We start from the raw sequence: 19,011 nt of genomic DNA on the forward strand, positions 1-19,011 counted from the left end.
TAGCGGTTTTCAAATATCTAAAAGGGTGTCACAAGGAGGAAGGAGAAAATTTGTTCCTCTTGGTTTCTGAGGACAGGGCAAGGAGTAATGGGCTTAAACTGCAGCAGGGGAGGTTTAGATTGGACATTAGGAAAAAATTCCTAACTGTCAGGGTGGTCAAATATTGGAATAAATTGCCAAGGGAGGTGGTGGAATCTCCCTCTCTGGAGATATTTAAGAACAGGTTAGATAGACATCTGTCAGGGATGGTGTAGACAGAGCTTGGTCCTGCCTTGAGGGCGGGGGGCTGGACTCGATGATCTCTCGAGGTCCCTTCCAGTCTTATTATTCTTTGATTCTATGAACTAAAAGATTTCTCCTGGTGCTCTGGCTTTCACACTGAGCTCTGTGCAGGACCGGCTGGTGATGCAATGCTGAGTCTCTTCCTTGAGTCACCTACAGGGCAGGCCAAGGGATTTTCCCGATTCCCTGGGATAAACCAGTCAAAATAGTCATCAGTTGGGATTGGTCCTGCCTTGGGAAGGGGGCTGGACTTGATGACCTCCTGAGGTCTCTTCCAGCTCTATGGTTCTATGATCAGAAACTCAACTATTTATTTTTCTGATGATGAACACCCCCACCCAACTATTAATAACGGACAGTAACCTCAATATGGGTATGTCTACACTACCCCCCTAGTTCGAACTAGGGGGGTAATGTATGCATACCGAACTTGCTAATGAAGCCCGGGATTTGAATTAGCATAAAGCCGGCGCCGCCATTTTTAAAAGCCGGCTAGTGCGAACCCCGTGCCGCGCGGCTACATGCGGCACGGACTAGATAGTTCGGATTAGGCTTCTAATCCGAACTATCTGTACGCCACTCTGTTCCAGCCTGTCCCCATTTTACACCAGGAGCTGCTGCTGGAAGCTAAAGCCTTGGAGCTAGCAGGCTGCTTCAGGGGCTGGTGGGGATTGTCCCTGGAGGGGCAGAGAAGGGCCTAGATAGAAGATCAGTTTTCCTCCTGAGACACTTTTTGCCTGGATTCGACCTGCCACTCTCACTGGAATGTCTCTGAGGGTTTGTCTACACTGCAAAGTTAATTCGAACTAACAGCCGTTAGTTTGAATTAACTTTAATAGGCGCTACACAGGCAAACCGCTAGTTCAAACTTAATTCGAACTAGCGAAGCGCTTAATTCGAACTAGGTAAACCTCATTCCACGAGGACTAACGCCTAGTTCGAATTAACTAGTTCAAATTAAGGGCTGTGTAGCCACTTAATTCGAACTAGTGGGAGGCTAGCCCTCCCCAGCTTTCCCTGGTGGCCACTCTGGGCCAAACCAGGGAAACTCTTCTGCCCCCCTCTTGGCCCCGGAGCCCTTAAAGGGGCACGGTCTGGCTACGGTGCCCGTGCCAGGTGCAAGCCTGCCAGCACCCAGCCAGCAGACCCTGCACCTGGCACGGCATGAGCCAGCCACCTGTTGTCACCCAGCCCTCTGCCTCTTCCCAGGACCTGGCTGGAGGCTCCCAGGAGCTTTCCCAGGGCCACAAGAGGCGGGCGCCCGCCTGGTTTAGTGCGGAGATCTTGGACCTCATCCAGGTTTGGGGGAAGGCCACGATCTCTGCACTAGGAACTGGAAAGTGGCCGTCTAGAGCAGGAGAGTTGCCAGTCTGGCCACCAAAGGCCACCATTTGTCTCGTGCCATCCATCTCCAGCCTTCCACAAACAGGGGCCAGGGATACCATTTCTACCCCCTGGCAGATAGCACTCCATGGATCCAACCTCCATGAAATTATCTAACTTCTCTTTAAACTCTGTTATAGTACTAGCCTTCACAGCCTCCTGTGGCAAGGAGTTCCACAGGTTGACTATTTGCTTTGTGAAGAAGAACTTTCTTTTATTAGTTTGAAGCCTGCTACCCATTCATTTCATGTGGTGTCCTCTAGTCCTTCTATTATGGTAACTAATGAAGAATTTTTCTTTATTCACCCTCTCTACACCACTCTTGCTTTAATAGACCTCTATCATACCCCCCCTCAGTCTCCTCTTTTCTAAGCTGAAAAGTCCCAGTCTCTTTAGCCTCTTCATATGGGACCTGTTCCAAACCCCTAATCATTTTAGTTGCCCTTTTCTGAACCCTTTCCAAGGCCAAAACATCTTTTTTGAGCTGAGGAGCCCATATCTGTACACAGTACTGAAGATATGGCGTACCATAGTTTTATACTTCCCCTCCTCCTTCTTTCCCTGGCTTCCCCCTTCCAGCTCCCTCTTCCCAGATTTCTCCCTCCCCTCTCCAACCCTCTCTCTTCCCCTCTCCCATTTCCTTCCCCCAGTCTCCCCAAGGATTTATCCCTCCCCACCCCCAGTTTTGTTAAATAAAGAGAGTTCCTGTTTTTGAGCACACGTGTCCTTTATTTTTTACATCAGGAAGTGGGGCTAGGGAGGGGTAAGTGGAGGGAGGTGAAGGAGGAATGGGGTACGAACCCCCGATGGGGAGTACTGGGGTGGCTCTGTGGGCTCCTCGGGGTGGAAGCTCTCCTGTAGGGCCTCTTGGATCCTGACATCCCCCCCCGATTAACCCCCCCTGGATGGCAGTCTGTGGCAAGTGCAGTCAGGCTGATGGCTGAATGCCGTGATGTGCCGATTGTGGGCACTCAGGGCACTCCAAGCCAGGACTGCTTTGCTGTCCCTCATCGAGTTAGACAAGCGAGCGGGGAACCCTGAGAACTGTCTGTTCGGGGTGGGCGTCGGGTCCCTTTAAGCACAGCCCTCAGCTAGCCTGAGGCAGCAGCTCCACGCTCTAAGTCCTAACCTGATGCCCTGCCGGCACTGCTTCCGGCCAGCCTTAACCCCGGTTCAGGGTCCACTCAGTGTGGACATGCTAGTTCGCATTCGTTTTTAAGTCTAGATGCACTAGTTCGAATTAGCTTAGTTTGAATTAACTAATTCGAATTAAGTTAGTTCCAATTAGTGCTGTCGTGTAGACAGACCCTCAGTGATCTCCTGCCTGCGAGTGGCTGTGCCTCTCTGTGAAGTCTGTGAGGGAAAGATCTACATGGAACCTCTGTGGGTAGGGCCCTTCCTTGGTGCTTTTCAGCTGGTGAATTGCCTGACTGCGGCTCTTGTATTTTGTTAGGGTCCCGGCTTTCCTCATCAGGTCCACTGCCGTCCTCAGATGTCAGAAGCAAGGCCGATGTGCTCACATGCGTCTCACTTTGCTCTTTTTGCTTTGCCGCCTTCTCAGCTACTTTTCTCTCAGCCTTCCAGAGTCTCTTCAGCTCAGTTTTGCCGAAAGGGGCCTTTGCCACGACACTGGCCGCAACCACTCTGGAGGTTGCTGCCATGCTCTGGTGGAAGAGTAGTACTTCCGGGTCAGGCTCTTTCCATGGCAGCCTGGACCAGGAAATTTGAGAAGCACGCTGCTTGTCTAGAGCTAGAATTCAGGATGAGACAGTATCTGTGGAGACGGATCAAACCTTCAGGCCTATAACATTTCCACTTCTCCAATGCTACTCTCAAAAATGACCTTGAGTGGGTCACTGCAGACTATGTGGCTCTGGGGAGAAAGATAAGGGAATTTGAGGTGCCAGTTATGTTCTTATCCCTCCCCTCTGGTGAAGGAAAAGGCCTGGAGAGGGATCACTGAATTGTGGCATGTCAGAGAGTTCTTGACCATGGGATGCTGTACTGGGTATACGGCTTGCTAGGAGGAGATGGGAGCTACCTAACGAAGAAAGACACGAGTATCTTTACAGGCAGGCTTGCTAATCTAGTGAGGAGGGTTTTGTGATGGGGTGAGGTAAGAGACGATCCCTCAAAGATGCCTCCTGGGGTGCTGACCCGGCCACTGCCACTCGCCTTCCCATTCTCTGGGGTTCCTCACCGCCCAGTCTTGTTGGGCCAGCTCCACTGATCTCCCCCAGACAAGGCCCCCGAACTGCAGTCCCTGCCCCCACCGAGAAGCAGTAAAGACACTGAACCACTTCGGGTCCAAGGAGAGTGCAGTTTGGGGCCCAGCCTCCTGAGAGGGCTCAGCAGTACCTCAGTTCTGGGACACACACACCAAGGCAGCACATCACACACACCCCCAAACAGACCCTGACAGATGCAACCTCCCTCTTTTCATGCCTTGCCAAGTGACAGTGACAGTAGGAGTCATCAGGACTGCTAGGTTGTCTCTGTCATCTCCCTGGGCCTCACTTTACCCATCTGTACAACATGGAGACATCACTAGAGACTTCCATTCGCTGGGCAGTTGGTGGCTCCTCCAATGGAAGCTGCTACGTGCTATGATGGCTTTTACTGTGGAGAATGTCCCGATCTCTGATCCCAAAGCATCAGGCCCATGTGCCTACAGAAAGTGTCAGTGTTTCCCTTCAGTCATCATTCTCCACAACGGTCTGTCTGCTCTCTGCCCATCCCTCCTGGGACTTACCAGGGCCTTAGACCCCCTAGAGAACTAGCCGTTATCTCTAGTTTCTTACCAATAAACTCTATTTTTAAATACACAGAGAAGCCAATTACACTTAGTCAGCCCAGTGCCCAGGAGTTTTCCTCTCCCTTTGGGAAGGGCCTCTAATTGCTTTTTACTTCTAAATCTGGATAAGAGCCCAGAAGCAGAGACACGGATATAGAGAGCATGGCTGGGGCGACTCTGGTCTCCAACCTATTTACATCCAGATACCCCTGCTCCCCTAGAGGCTGAGGGACCCCCCTGGGCCCGTCCAGAGCTGTGTTATAGGCAGCACCAATGCCTGTGGCTGCAGACGCTGGGGGAGAGAGGCGCGGGCCACGGCTACCTGAGGGGGGTCCCAGGGAGTTCACAGGTATCTGTCTGTTGCTGAGGAGCTCACCTGCAGGACAAGTCTAGTGCGATGTGGGCACGGAGAGTCGTTCTGTTGTCCTTTTTGCTTTGCAAAGCTATTAAATATCCCAGGGACTGTTCCTTAGGTACCACTGGCCCCCAGGCCGGCTGATGGGCTCCACCACTGAGGAGATGTCCATGGCAGAGATGCCTTTTGGGATGAAAGGGGTTGGTAGCTGCAGAAAAAGGGGGAATTCTGAGGCTGTTCATGCCCAGAGACTGTCATTTGTCATTTTCTTGCCCAAACACTTAGGTTGGTGAGATATTTTTGAAGCTCTTCAGTCTGCTTTGGTCTTAACTATTTTGAGCAGTTTAGTATCATCTGCGAATTTTGCCACCTCACTGTTTATTCCTTTCTGCAGATCATTTGTGAATATGTGGAATAGAATTAGTTCCAGTATGGACCCTTGAGGTACCCCAGTAGTTATCGCTCTTCATTCTGAAAACTATTATTCCTACTCTTTGTTTCCTGTCCTTTAACCCGTCTATCCATGAGGGGACCTTTCCTCTTATTCCATGACAACTACCTTTATTTAAGAGCCTTTGGTAAGGGAGCTTGTCAAACCAAAGAGCGAGTGTAAACCGTATTTTGTCAGTGGGAGTTCTCCCCTGCTGACAAAGCAAACACCGCTCAGCAAATGGAAGTTTTGGTCAGCAAAAATGTTGACCAACATGGTTTACACTGTCTGACTGTGGTGACGTGGCTGTATCTGCAGGGGTTGGCTAAAAGCTGTGTCATGTGGCCATACCCTGAGACTTCAGTTATCAGTGCCAATTGACAAGTGCAAATAGAGGCCTGTGTCAGCAGCTTGTGAAAGGAAGGTATTGAGGCCTACCCAGAATATGTCAAATGAGCACCAGTTTAATTGTAAGTGGAAAGGAAAGGCAGCACTCTCAGATACAGGAGATAAAAATAAAAACAAAATTTGATTGGTTGACCAACAATAACCCCGCTTTTAGGGAAGTAAGTAACTCAGACAGCAGTATGCAGCAAAGTGCTGATTACCCCAAATGGAGCAGACGAAAGTTTTTTGGAAGGGCAGAATGAGACAACAAAAATCTAACGTCAGCAATTGTCAGGCGAGTGGAGGATACCAAAATACCGACACAGGGTATATAAGGTGGGCTGAAACAGACCACGAGCGGACGGGTTGCGAATCCGAAAAGCCAGGTCTGATCAACCAGGGCTCCCTCCCCGGCGCTGAATCTCGCTGCCGCACATAAGCTCCGAAAGGAGAACAAATAAGCTCCGAAAGGGGAACGAATACCGGTCGTAAGTTGCAACGAAAAATCCAAAGAAAGGAAAAAACATAAAGAAAAGAATATCTCCTGAATCTAAGCAATGCTTCTATCTTTCTTAACGTGAGTATTATATAACTGTTAACTCCATAAATTGTTTAAAGGTAACTCAGGAGGGTATATCAGTAGGAGAAGTTATTATTTCTTGTTTTTTTTTTAACTGTACTGTTTTTCTATTTTTTCTTTGTATATTATATTGTCTTAAAAGAATCAAAAATAATGAATTGATTTAAATGGAAAATTGATTATAAAGTAAATAGAAAAAATAAATAATCTTTGTTTGACCCTAAAAAGAAGTACTCCTCTCTCTGTGGTTTCAAATCCTTTAAAGAACCAAACCCGGTTACCGAAACCCTCCTGGTTTTGCATCTCAGGGCTCCGGTGGTAGGGAGGTTGGTGGATTGGGGGAGCCGTGGTGTGACGTGAAACTACAGGAAAACAAGGAGGTCCTAGGTCTCCTCACTGGGACAGTTATAAGAATTTTCCAGCATGAGACAGACACCGTCTCTCCATGTAGAATAGTGATAGAGATGTAGCCGTGTTAGTCTGGGGTAGCTGAAGCAAAATGCAGGACAATGTAGCACTTTAAAGACTAACAAGATGGTTTATTAGATGATGAACTTTTGTGGGCCAGACCCACTTCCTCAGATCAAATAGTGGAAGAAAATAGTCACAGCCATATATACCAAAGGATACAACTAAAAAAAATGAACAAATATGAAAAGGACAAATCACATTTCAGAACTGGAGGTGGATGCGGGCGGGGGGGGGGGGGAGGAAGGAAGGTAAGTGTCTGTGAATTGATGATATTAGATGTGGGGAGAGTGGGATGTTTGTGAGTTAATGGTATTAGAGGTGATAATTGGGGAAACTATCTTGGTAATGGGTGAGATAGTTCAAATGTTTGTTGAGTCCTTTTTGGAAAGTGTCGAATTTTACCATGAATGACAGTTCAGAGGATTCCCTTTCAAGTGCAGATGTAAAAGGTCTTTGTAGCAGAATGCAGGTGGTTAAGTCATTGAGAGAGTGTCCTTTCTGGTTAAAATGGCAAGAAACTGTTTTCTCCTTGTGATCTTGTCTGATATCTGTTTTGTGGGCATTAATCCTTTGGCGAAGTGTCTGAGACGTTTGTCCAATGTACATAGCAGACGGACACTTTCGGCACATGATAGCATAGATTATATTTCTGGATGCGCAGGAATATGTGTTCTTGATCTTATAACTCACTTGGTTGGGTCCAAGAATGGTATCAGCAGAATGAATATGTGGACAAAGCTGGCAACGGGGTTTGTTGCAAAGGGAGGTACCAGGGTTGGTATTAGTGTGGTATGTCCTGTGGTTGTTGGTAAGAATCATCTTGAGATATCAGACAAGATCACAAAGAAAAAACAGTTTCTTGCCATTTTAACCAGAAAGGACACTGTCTCAATGACTTAACCACCTGCATTCTGCTACAAAGACCTTTTACATCTGAAGCAAAATGCAGGACAATGTAGCACTTTAAAGACTAACAAGAGGGTTTATTAGATGATGAGCTTTCGTGGGCCAGACCCACATCCTCAGATCAAATAGTGGAAGAAAATAGTCACAACCATATATACCAAAGGATACAATTTAAAACAATTTGTCCTTTTCATGTGTGTTCATTTTTTTAAATTGTATCCTTTGGTCTATAGGGTTGTGACTATTTTCTTCCACTATTTGATCTGAGGAAGTGGGTCTGGCCCACGAAAGCTCATCATCTAATAAACCATCTTGTTAGTCTTTAACGTGCTACATTGTCCTGCATTTTGCTTCACCGTCTCTCCAGGTTCCATTTGAGTTGTTGGTTGGGTTGTTGCCTCCCAACATTTCAGAAAACAATTCCGCAGGAAGCAGACACTCCGCATGCAACAGCTGATGGGTTGGCAAACTTGTAAACAACTAATAAGGACGTTTCCTAATTGAAGGTGTCAGAGTTTTATCTAACTGTGATGCCTGCAGCAGCACTTACAGTGGCCAATCCATCTGAGAATCCTATTCACCTAAACCTGGGTGAAAGGGTCGTAGGAGTAGAAATATTTCCAAAGATCAATAGGGATGGTGTAAATCATTTTCTTCTATCAGTGTTATATCTTCAGTCTTTGAGTATAATTGAATTGTCCCTTGTTTATGTGAAGTGAGATCCAGTAACTAGAAATGCCTGATCGATTTGCTTTAGGGAAAGGACTGGGCAGGGATCGTCGAATTGAGGAAGTCAATGCGTGGTTGCGCAGGTGGTGTCGCAGAGAGGGCTTTGGTTTCTTTGACGATGGGACTCTGTTCCGGGCACAAGGATTGTTGGGAAGAGATGGGATCCACCTAACGAAGAGAGGAAGGAGCATCTTCGCGGGCAGGCTTGCAAACCTAGTGAGGAGGGCTTTAAACTAGGTTCGTTGGGGGACGGTGACCAAAAACCTGAGGGGAGTGGGAAAGTCGGATACCAGGAAGGAATGCAAAGAGGGACGAGTAAGAAATGAGGACCCCTGAGTCCAATGGAGAAGATAAGGCGATCAACTGGTTATCTGAGATGTTTGTACACTAATGTGAGAAGCCTGAGAAGAGGAAGAACTGGAGGCTCTTGCCTAGTCCAAGAAATATGATTTAATTGGGATAACAGAGACTTGGTGGGATGACTCGCATGACTGGAGCGCTGTCATGGAAGGGTATAGACTGTTCAGGAAGAACAGGCAGGGGAAAAAAGGAGGAGGAATTGCACTATACTTAAGAGAGTACTATGCTTGCTCAGAACTCCAGTATATGGAGGGAGAAAAACCTGTTGAGAGTCTATGGGTTAAGTTTAGAGGTGCAAACAACAGTGATGTTGTGGTTGGTGTCCACTATAGGCCACCGAATCAGGTGGCTGAGGTAGATGAGGCTTTCTTCAGAAAACTGAGAGAAGCTTCCAGATTGCAGGCCCTGGTTCTCATGGGGGACTTTAATCACCCTCACATCTGTTGGAAGACCAATACGGCAGTACACAGGCAATCCAGGAAGTTTTTGGAGAATGTTGGGGATAACTTCTTGGTGCAAGTGCTGAAGGATCCGACCAGGAGCCGTGCACAGCTTGACCTTCTACTCACAAACAGGGAGCAACTAATAGTAGACGGTAGTTTTCAGGATCCTGACCAAAGGAAGAAAAGAGAGTAGTAAAATACACACCTGGACTTCAGAAAAGCAGACTTTGACTCCCTCAGAGACCTGATGGGTAGAATCCCCTCGGATGCTAACATGAAGGGGAAAGGAGTCCAGGAGAGCTGGCAGTATTTTAAAGAAGCCTTACTGAAGGCACAGAAAGAAACCATCCCGACGCGTAGCAAGAGAGGCAAACATGGTAGGAGACCGGATTGGCTTACAGGGGAAATCCTTGGTGAACTTAAGCACAAAAAGGAACCTTACAAAAAGTGGAAACTTGGACAAATGACCAGGGAGCGGTTTAAATGTACAGCTCGAGAATGCTGGGGGGTTATCAGGAAGGCGAAAGTGCAATTGGAATTGCGACTGGCAAAGGATGTGAAGGATAACAAGAAAGGTTTCTACAGGCACATTAACAAGAAGGTGATCAGAGAGGGTGTGCGGCCCCTACTAGGTGAAGGAGGTAACCTAGTGTTAGATGATGTGGGAAAGCTGAAGTACTCAATGCTTTCTTTGCCTCTGTATTCACAGACAAGGTCGGCTCCCCGACTAATGCATTAAGTGACGCAAGATGGGATGAAGATGGACAGCCCTTGGTGGATAAAGAACAGGTTAGGAACTATTTAGAAAAGCTAAATGTACATAAATCCATGGGTCCGGACTTAATGCATCTGAGGGTACTGAGGGAGTTGGCAAATATCATTGTGGAGCCTTTGGCCATTATCTTTGAAAAGTTGTGGAGATAGAGAGAGATCCCGGATGATTGGAAAAAGGCAAATGTAGTGCTCATCTTCCAAAAAAGGAAGAAGGACGATCCAGGGAACTATAGGCCGGTCAGTCTTACCTCAGTTCCTGGAAAAATCATGGAAGGGATCCTTAAGGAATCCATTTTGAGGCACTTGGAAGAGAGGAAAGTGATCCCTTTCATCATCCTTGTGTCTCTTCTCTGGATCTGGTCCAGTTTCTCTGCAACTCTCTAAATAGCAGGGAACAAAACCTAGCACTCCTTCCGTGGCCTAACCAGCATTCCTCTGCTAAAGACAAAGCATTGTGTTTGCCTCTCCTTGCAATAGGAAATACATCCACAGACACTAGAGATTTCTTCCCAAACCCGGGATAGAAAACATGAGGTCAACAGAAGAATTCTACCATTGATCTAGCTATCACATCTTGGGGAGCGTGATTACCTGCACTGCCAGGAGAAACCCCATGTTCGGTGTAAGTTTGGTCTCACTGACGTTCCTCTCGGGGCTGCTTTAGCCTTTTTAGTATAGGCAATCCCTCCAGCAGATCCTCTGGAAAATCTTCCAGTCTGCACCTCGAGGCATGAGGAATTGGAAAATTTCCCCTTCCCCTCACAGCTTTGACCAATAGTCAATCACCCTCAGTGCAAGCCGCTTTTTCGAAAGAAAGTCTAGACATTCTCTTTCGAAAAAGTCCTGTTTTCATGCAAGAGTGCCTTTTTTGAAAGATGCCTTTCAAAAAAAGCTGTTATTCCTCATAGAATGAGGTTTACCGCCATTGACAAAACCGCCGCGTTCTGTTGATTTACTGTCGACAGAACATGGCGGTAGTCTAGACACAGGTATCGTTATTTTGAAAAAAGGCCACCTTTTTCGAAAAAACCCTGCTGTATTCTAGATACACCCTTAGTGGATCTTTTCTACACCCTCCCCAAATTTCCAACACCCCGTTTGAAATGTGAATGCTGGGACTGGCTGCAGATGGTTTCACCGACGACTCGTGCAGAGGTCAAATCCTTCCTCTCCTCCAACTCACCACTCCCCTGTTTATGGATCTAAGGTCCCGTCCACCCCCTTGAACAGAGCATGGCATTGGGAGCTCAGATGAACTGATTGTCCACAGTTAATCCTTGAGCATGCTCATTGTCCCAGTGTTCCATAGCTACCGTAGGTCATTCCGGCTCCAATTCCTTTTCTCAGAGGTCACATTTGCATTTGACTACAAAAAAAGTATTTGCATTGACTCAGCTCACCAAATACTCCAGGTCATTCGGTGTATGTGTCCTGGCCTGCTCATTGTAACCCTTCCACCTGTCTTTGGGTCGCCCACCGACTGTCTCTGGAGGAATTTTCTATTGGCCGCCTGGTCATTTATAGAAATATCGGATAGCTTCGGGCCTTGAGCTAGTCCCTGCAACACAACACTTAGGACAGCCCCGTTCACCGCCAATGGGCCATTGACAGCTGCTGTCTGAGATCTGTCAGCCGTGCTCAGCCCATTTTTTGTGTGCTCTGCTGATACTGTAACGGGCTCATTGTCAGATGAATGTTTTCCAGGACGAAACCAACTTCCTCAGAATAATCCAAGTCCCAAAAAACCTGACTGAGTCCCTTCAGGAAATCAAGAAAGAAATCAGGTTTGCTCGACAGACTGGTTTTCCAGAAAACATGTTGACTGACATAATGATATTTTACCTAATCCCATATCAGCTATTTCATTGTTTCCTACCTTTGCCAAATCTTGGCTTTTTTTTAATTTTTAACTTTCCCTTTTAAAAAGTAGTTTACATTTAACACAGAACTGTCAGTTATTTGCTTTCGATGTTTCTGTTGGGTTTGCTCTGGTGCTGCCTGACTGGGTACTTCTGGATCCCGACGAGATGTGGGGCTGATTGGTCACTTAAAAACGGTTTTTATATCTCTAGGTTTCTACTGTAGATGGTGGTTCAGATCTTCCTTGCCTGCTAATGGACTGCAAAGTGTCGCATCACCTTAGATCATATGGGCACAGCACATGGCTTTCTTCCAAAGGCAGAGCAAAAGGACTTCTTGAACATACCCACTTTTTCTGTAACCAAAAGGCAATTTTGTGCACCTCTAGGAATGGGTGTAACTTTTGGTAGGATTTCTTTTGTTCTTATTTTACTCCATAGCCTCCTTCTTGTGATGATTAAGTAAGCTAAGCAAGGATATTTCTCTGATGCCTTAATGTCGATTATTACTTTTCATGACTTCCATATTGTGTCCTGGTCTCTATTTTTTTCTTTTTCTTATTCATTATGTATGGCTCTTTTTTCCACTTATTATTAGCTGCTCCTTGCTATTGGACTGTGGTATGTAGAGGGGGAGGGGTTGTCCAAAGTTTTCTGCTTTCTTGACTGTGGAGTTATTTCTTTTTAGGTATACAATAATCTCTTCTTATGGAACTCCCATTTTTCTGTCTAAATCTCACCCACCGATCAGTTTAGCTGATAGTTTGCTTCAGCTCTGGGCAATCAGCCATTTTGAAGTACAAGTTTTCCACAGATATTACTGCCTGGGTGTTCTTCTCTGTCTGTCCATTTGAGTGTCATCAGGATCTTCCTCATTTTAATCTCCTCTCTCATATGCTCCCTTCTTTGCCTCTTGTCTAAACATAAGAGTCTGAGACTTTCCCCCCTGTCTGCAGGCGGCAGCTTCTCCCATTTGTGAAGCCAGTCTTGGAAACCCCCTTTCTGTCTCCCATCTCATTCATACAGACCAGGGGTATGTCTAGACAAAGCTTGTGTCAACAAAGAGCATCTAGACTACAGCCAGTTCTGTCGACACAGCAAGCCACTTTGTCGACATGACAGTGTAGACGCAAAGGAGAGTGTAGATGCAATAACACCTTCTGTCGACAGATCTCTGTTGACAGAAGGCGTTATTCCTCGTAGAATGAGGTTTACAGCCGTCGACAAAACTGCCGAGTTCTGTCGACGTTATGTCAACAGAACTCAGCGGCAGTGTAGACGCAGGCATAGTTTTGTCGACAAAAGTCCACGTTTGTCGACAACACCCTGTAGTCTAGACACATCCCTGGTGATCAAAACTGGGCACATGTCCAGAGCAAGTTGTTCTGCATCCCATTTCTTAATCATCCCAAGATTGCCTGTCCTCTGTGGAGAAGGAGTAGGGTTTCCACAGAGCGGCTGTCAATGAGGACGAGGTATTTCCCCGAGATGAGTTTAGTTGGGATGTTTCTGCCTGGCCATTGTTTACATGTTTTTGGATCTCATATTATAAGCAAGCAAGGAAATGGTTAACTCCAAACAGCATGGGATGTACCAACTGGGCTTTCATTGTGCTAAGGAAGAGTGAGGGATAATGGGTATCCAGATACAGGATTCCTGCTGCTTTTTCCAGTCCACCTCAGGTAGGAATAACTGAGCCATAGAGCATCATTAACTATGGCGTTGGCATGAGGAGGGTCAGTTATTCAGATTCATTTCTCTGAGGGTACATCTAGACTATGTTTTTCTTTCAAAAGGAGAATTTCAAAATTGGTGCTAATTTACATATCGTCTTCCGATTGCTTTTTTAAAGCATTTTTTAAGAAAGTTTAGACATGGTCCTTTGGGAAAAAAAACTTTTTTGAAAGAACTCTTCTTCCCCCAAAAATGAGGTGTGCAGGGTTCTATCCAAAAAGAGGATTTTTTGGAAGAACCACATCTAAATTGCTTTCTTTTTCAAAAAAAAAAACTTTCGAAAAAGCAATCAGAAGAGGATATGCTAATTAGCACTGAATTTACATGTCTCCTTTTAAAAGAAGAGCATAGTCTAGCTGTACCCAGAATAAGGACCTTCTAAGTGTCCAATTTGGTTCACCCATTAGAACAGCCTCCAGCAGTGCATGTGTTTTCTCATATGAACATCATCTCTCCTTCCAGGCATTTGTACTGTGACCATCACCCTAGACTCTGGGCGGGTGCAGGAAACACGGTTGTGCCTCAGAGTTGGATGCCTTCTCCCCTGTTCCATGTCAGATTCCAACACAACCCACTTCACCAACCCCTCCACCTTCATCCTGCTGGGCATTCCTGGTCTGGAGACGGCCCATGTCTGGATCTCCATTCCCTTCTGCATCACTTATGCCATAGCCATCGTGGCGAACTTCATTATCCTGTACATCGTGAAGAAGGAGCCGAGTCTCCACGAGCCCATGTACTATTTCCTCTGCATGCTGGCCGTCAGTGACCTAGTCCTGTCCGCATCCACCGTGCCCAAAATGCTGGGCATATTCTGGTTCAATTCCAGGGAGATCGATTTCAGTGCCTGCCTCACCCAGATGTACGTCATTCACAGCTTCTTAACAATAGAGACTGGGATCTTCGTGGCCATGGCTGTGGATCGCTACGTAGCCATCTGCCATCCCCTGAGACATTCCACCATTTTGACAAACATGGTGGTGGCCAAGATTAGCCTGGCCGTGGTGGGGCGTGGTGTTGTACTCTCACTCCCCTATCTCCTGCTGGCGAGGCAGTTGCCATATTGCAGAACCAACATCATCCCCCATGCATACTGTGAGCACATCGCCGTGGTGAAGCTGGCCTGCGCCGACATCCGTGTAAATAACTACTATGGACTCATTGTGGCAATCTTTGTGACCATTCTGGATCTGTCTTGTATCGCTATGTCCTACACCCAGATCCTCAGGGCCATCTTCCGCCTCCCCACCAAGGATGCCCGGCTCAAAACTTTTGGGACCTGCAGCTCCCATCTCTTTGTCATTTTAGCGTGCTACATCCCAGTTCTCTTCTCCTTCCTCACCTACCGATTTGGCCAGGATGTGCCCCTGTATTTTCATGTTCTCTTTGCCAGCATGTATCTTCTCGTGCCCTCCATGCTAAATCCCATCATCTACGGGGTGAGGACCAAACAGATCCGGGACAGGCTACTTTGGCACATGACTCCTGCGGACTGATCGTTTCTCCCAATTCTCTGACTCTCGGACTGAGCTCTGTGCGGAGCTGGCTGCTAACATGATGCTCAGCCCTGTTCCCTGAATCACTGGCTGGCCAATGAAAGAAACAAAATCTCTTCATTGACTTTACAATGTGGTGTCAATGCGACAGTTTGGGTTTTCCAGCTATGTACAATTCACAGGTTTGCCCCAGTTCTAGTTGCTGGTATCTGGAACTCTGCGTCCCCCGCTTCTGCCCCAACCCTTCCATCAAAGCTCCTCCCCATGACCCTTTAATCTGTCCATGGCCAGGCTCTGTTTCCACATCTCCCCCCGCTTCCTCATCCCTGTTACTCACTCCTCTCCTTCCTTACCCCAACTAATCCCTGAGTTGTCTCCACCTCCCTCCCCACGTCATCTGTGTCCTGCTCATGGCTGGGACGGGAGCCACTGCAGCGTCACCAGGATCCTGCCTGCTGGTCGGAAATGGCCCCAGCTTAGCAGGGGCTGGTGTGGGTTAGTGACCTGGGCCTTCCCCCCACTCTCTGTACTGCCGGATCCCCTTGGGAATACAAAATGGCACTCGGACACAAATCAAAATCGGACAGTGTGGTAAAATCCAGACTGGGGGGACCGCCTTCGTTCACGTGTTCTTGTGTAAACCAGCTGCTTCCTTGGCTTTTGGGGCTAAGGATACAGTCTCTGCAGAGTGGTGGGCGTGGAAGGAATGGAATTGGCCCTGCCTAGAGCAGGGGGCTGGACTTGATGACCATCTGAGGTCTCTTCCAGTTCTATGATTGTATGATTCTATGAACCTCCCCAGAAGAGGAACCAGCGGGAGGAGTTTGTTCCAGCCCTGCCAAACAACAGCAGCTGGAGGAGTCGGGAGAAGCTAGGCAGGAGAACATGAGAACATAAGAAGAACATAAAAATGGCCAGACTGGGTCAGACCAAAGGTCCATTCAGCCCAGTGTCCTGTCTGTCATCAGTGGCCAATGCCAGATGCCCCAGAGGGAGGGAACACAATGGGTAATCTCCCCTGTCACTCATTTCCAGACAGAGGCTAGGGACACCATTCCTACCTATCGTGGTTAATAGCCATTGATGGACTTAACCACCATGAATGTATCTAGTTCTCTTTTAAACCCTGTTATAGTCCTAGCCTTCACAACCTCCTCAGGCAAGGAGTTCCTTGCTAATTTGAACTAGCGCGTCCACACCGATTGGACGCAGGGGGGCATTTAAGGGCAGCTGAAACCGGTTCCAGCAGGGCATCAGGTCAGTAGTTGCTTTGTGTGGCTGCTGTCTGAGGCTATCTGAGGCTCATGCTTAAAGGGACCCCGCTGGACAGCCGGTTCTCAGCTTTTCCACTTGCTTGCCTACCTCGCCGAGGGACAGCAAAGCATTTTTCTCTGCGCCTTTCTGTGTCGGTGCTTCCCTTTGGGGACGCCGCCGCAGCTGGCAACATGGAGCCAGAGCTCGCCCTGGGCTTTCTGCTGCAGTTTTTGGACTTGCTGCTGCAAGCCTGCCAGCAATGGCTGGAGGCTGCCTGGCACCACCTGGTGCACGTCAGCCCCCTACCTCTCCGCCTGCCCTCCCTGGGGGCTGTGGAGGATCCGCAGCAGTGCCCGGATGCCAGCGTGCCCTGCTGCATCTGGCGTCTGGACACGAACAGCGACTGGTGGGACCGCATCGTCCTGGAGCGCTGGGGAGACAGACAGGGGACCCAGAACTTCAGGATGAAGAAGGACACCTTCCTGGAGCTCTGCGAGTGGCTCGCCCCTGCTCTGCGGTGACAGGACACTCGCATGAGGCCCATCATCCCCCTCCAGAAGCGTGTGGCCATCGCCTTCTGGAAGCTCTCCATGCCGGACAGCTACCGATCCGTCGGGAACCAGTTCGGCATGGGGAGATCCACCATCGGAGTGTGCTCATGCAGGTACGGCACTCACTGGCCACTGGGCCGGGGGGGGGATGGTGGCTGCAAGGAGGGGATGGGCCACCCCAGGGAAAATGGGGGATGGGAGGAGGCGAAAGTGTCCTGCACCTGAGGGTTCAGTCTGTCCCGGCCGTACTACACGCCGCCCAGGGGTGCTGCTCTGCAGGGTGGTCCGCCTTGCCGACCCGGACGCCATCATCCGGGGGTTTGGTGCCCTCGGCTTCCCCAACTGCGGGTGGGGCCATCGACGGGACGCACATCCCCATCCATGCCCCGGAACACCAGGCCTCCCAGTACGTCAACTGAAAGGGGTACTTCTCCGTGCTCCTGCAGGCCTTGTGTGGCCACCGGGGCCAGTTCACGGACATTAATGTGGGCTGGTCCGGCAAGGCACTCGACGCACGGGTGTACCAGATCTCCTCCGTGTGCCAGAGGCTGCAGACTGGGACTTTCTTCCCTGACCGCCACATCAGGGTCAGGGACATGGACATGCCCGTGAGCCTGGTGGGGGATGCGGCCTACCCCCTACAGCCCTGGCTCATGAACCCATACACGGGGCACCTCAACCGCTCCCGCCAGGCCTTTAATGCCAAGCTGACCAGGGGCTGCATCATTATTGAGGGGGCCTTCGGCCAACTGAAAGCCAGATTTAGGTCCCTCCTCACTCGCCTCGACCTTGCCGAGCACAATATCCCTCCCGTGGTGGCAGCATGTTGCGTGCTGCACAATTTGAGTGAGCGAAAGGAGAGGCTTTCCTGCCAGCCTGGATGGCTGAGGCTGAGCGCATGGCTGACCACTACGCTGACCACTACGCTCAGCCCCACACCGCCGCCGTCCGGGAAGCCCAGCAGGGGGCCGTCCGGATCCGGGAAGCCCTGAGGGAGAGTTTCCAGGTGGAGGAGGACTGAACTCTCCCTGCATGCCCCACTGGGGTCTTCTTCCACCCTCCCCCCTTCCCCTTTTTAACCCCCCTTCCTAATGTCAAATAAAGACACCTATTTGAACAACCAAAAGCTCTTTTTATTTTACATAATTGGGGTGGGGGGAGGGAGGAGTGAGGGTGGAAGAGGGGAGGGGAACATGGGAGGAGGGAGCTAGAAGTGGGAGGAAGGGGAGGAAGGGAAGGGAAAGCTCAGGCTTGTGGGTCCTGCTGGCTCTCTCGTCTCACAGCACTGCGGGTGCAGGGGCCTTGAGGGGGAGTGTGTGTGGAGGGTGGGGCAGGAGGGATGCAGGGTGCGGAGGAAGCGGGAGGGGGAGCAGGGGTGGGAGGCGGAGTGAAAGCTGGGACGGCCACAGGAGCCGGAGCAGGAGGAGGCAGGAACCTGTCCACCAAGGTCTGGAGGTGGACTCTGAGGGCACGGCCTTGCTCCTCCAGCGCCTCCAAACTCCGCAGCCGCAGCCGCAGCCGCAAGTCCTCCCAGACCCAGTGGTCCTGGGTGTGGAGCTGGTGCTCCAGTAGCCGCAGGTGCCGCCGCTGGTAGTCCTCCACGTTGCGGGTGCGCCTACTGGCCCGGGTGCAGGTGGCTGTTTTAGGCGTGGTGGTGCGCCCTGCAGTCCCAGGTGCTGTCGCTGAGGTGAAACAAGAGTAGTGGTCAGTTCTCTCTAGAGACACGGTGGGTGAAACCCAGTCCCCCTTTGCAAGGCCAGGGCCCCTGCATGACACCCAGCTGCTGCTCCATGGTGGGCAAGGCCCAGGCGCACGGTCCCTGGGCTCCTTCTCCCCCCACTCTCCCATACACATAAGGGGAGCATGATGGCACTCACATGCGGAGCCCTCCTCAGCCTCGGGCGACACAGTCGATGTGCTCTATAGGGTGCCTCTGGGGTCCTGGGTCGTGGGCAGGCTCCCTGCAGGCTCCTGGCTCTCGGCGTCCTCCTCCTCTGTATCAGGGATGAGGACCTCTGCCCTGGGTTTAATCACCACTCGGGGGGCATGGACGGCGTGAGCCCCCAGGATGCAGTCCAGGGCCTCAAAGTGGGGCAGGTCTCCAGGTCGGCCCCTGGCTGGCAGGCCCTGGAGTTAGACTGCCGCAAGTCCTTCATTTTGCAGTGGACCTGCTCCCGGGTCCGCATGTGGCCTCTGGCAGCCACGCTGTCAGCAATGCGGCTG

At 49.6% G+C, this 19,011-nt stretch overlaps 1 protein-coding gene across 1 annotated transcript; it reads left to right on the top strand.

Moving 5' to 3' along the window:
* Nucleotides 1-3,310: 3,310 nt before the first annotated feature.
* Nucleotides 3,311-17,905, top strand: LOC142826613 (olfactory receptor 52E4-like). Its single transcript, XM_075919721.1, has 2 exons — nt 3,311-6,208; nt 13,950-17,905. The coding sequence occupies exon 2, from the start codon at nt 14,039-14,041 to the stop codon at nt 14,981-14,983; it is 945 nt and encodes a 314-aa protein (XP_075775836.1). The 5' UTR covers nt 3,311-6,208; nt 13,950-14,038; the 3' UTR covers nt 14,984-17,905.
* Nucleotides 17,906-19,011: the final 1,106 nt, after the last annotated feature.

This window comes from Pelodiscus sinensis, chromosome 1 (genome assembly GCF_049634645.1).
Source record: "Pelodiscus sinensis isolate JC-2024 chromosome 1, ASM4963464v1, whole genome shotgun sequence".
In the NCBI taxonomy this organism is placed as follows: Eukaryota; Metazoa; Chordata; order Testudines; family Trionychidae; genus Pelodiscus; species Pelodiscus sinensis.

What these genes read in the sequence shown, in the direction of transcription:
- LOC142826613 (XM_075919721.1), top strand. Translation starts at nt 14,039, where the DNA reads ATGTCAGATTCCAACACAACCCACTTCACCAACCCCTCCACCTTCATC.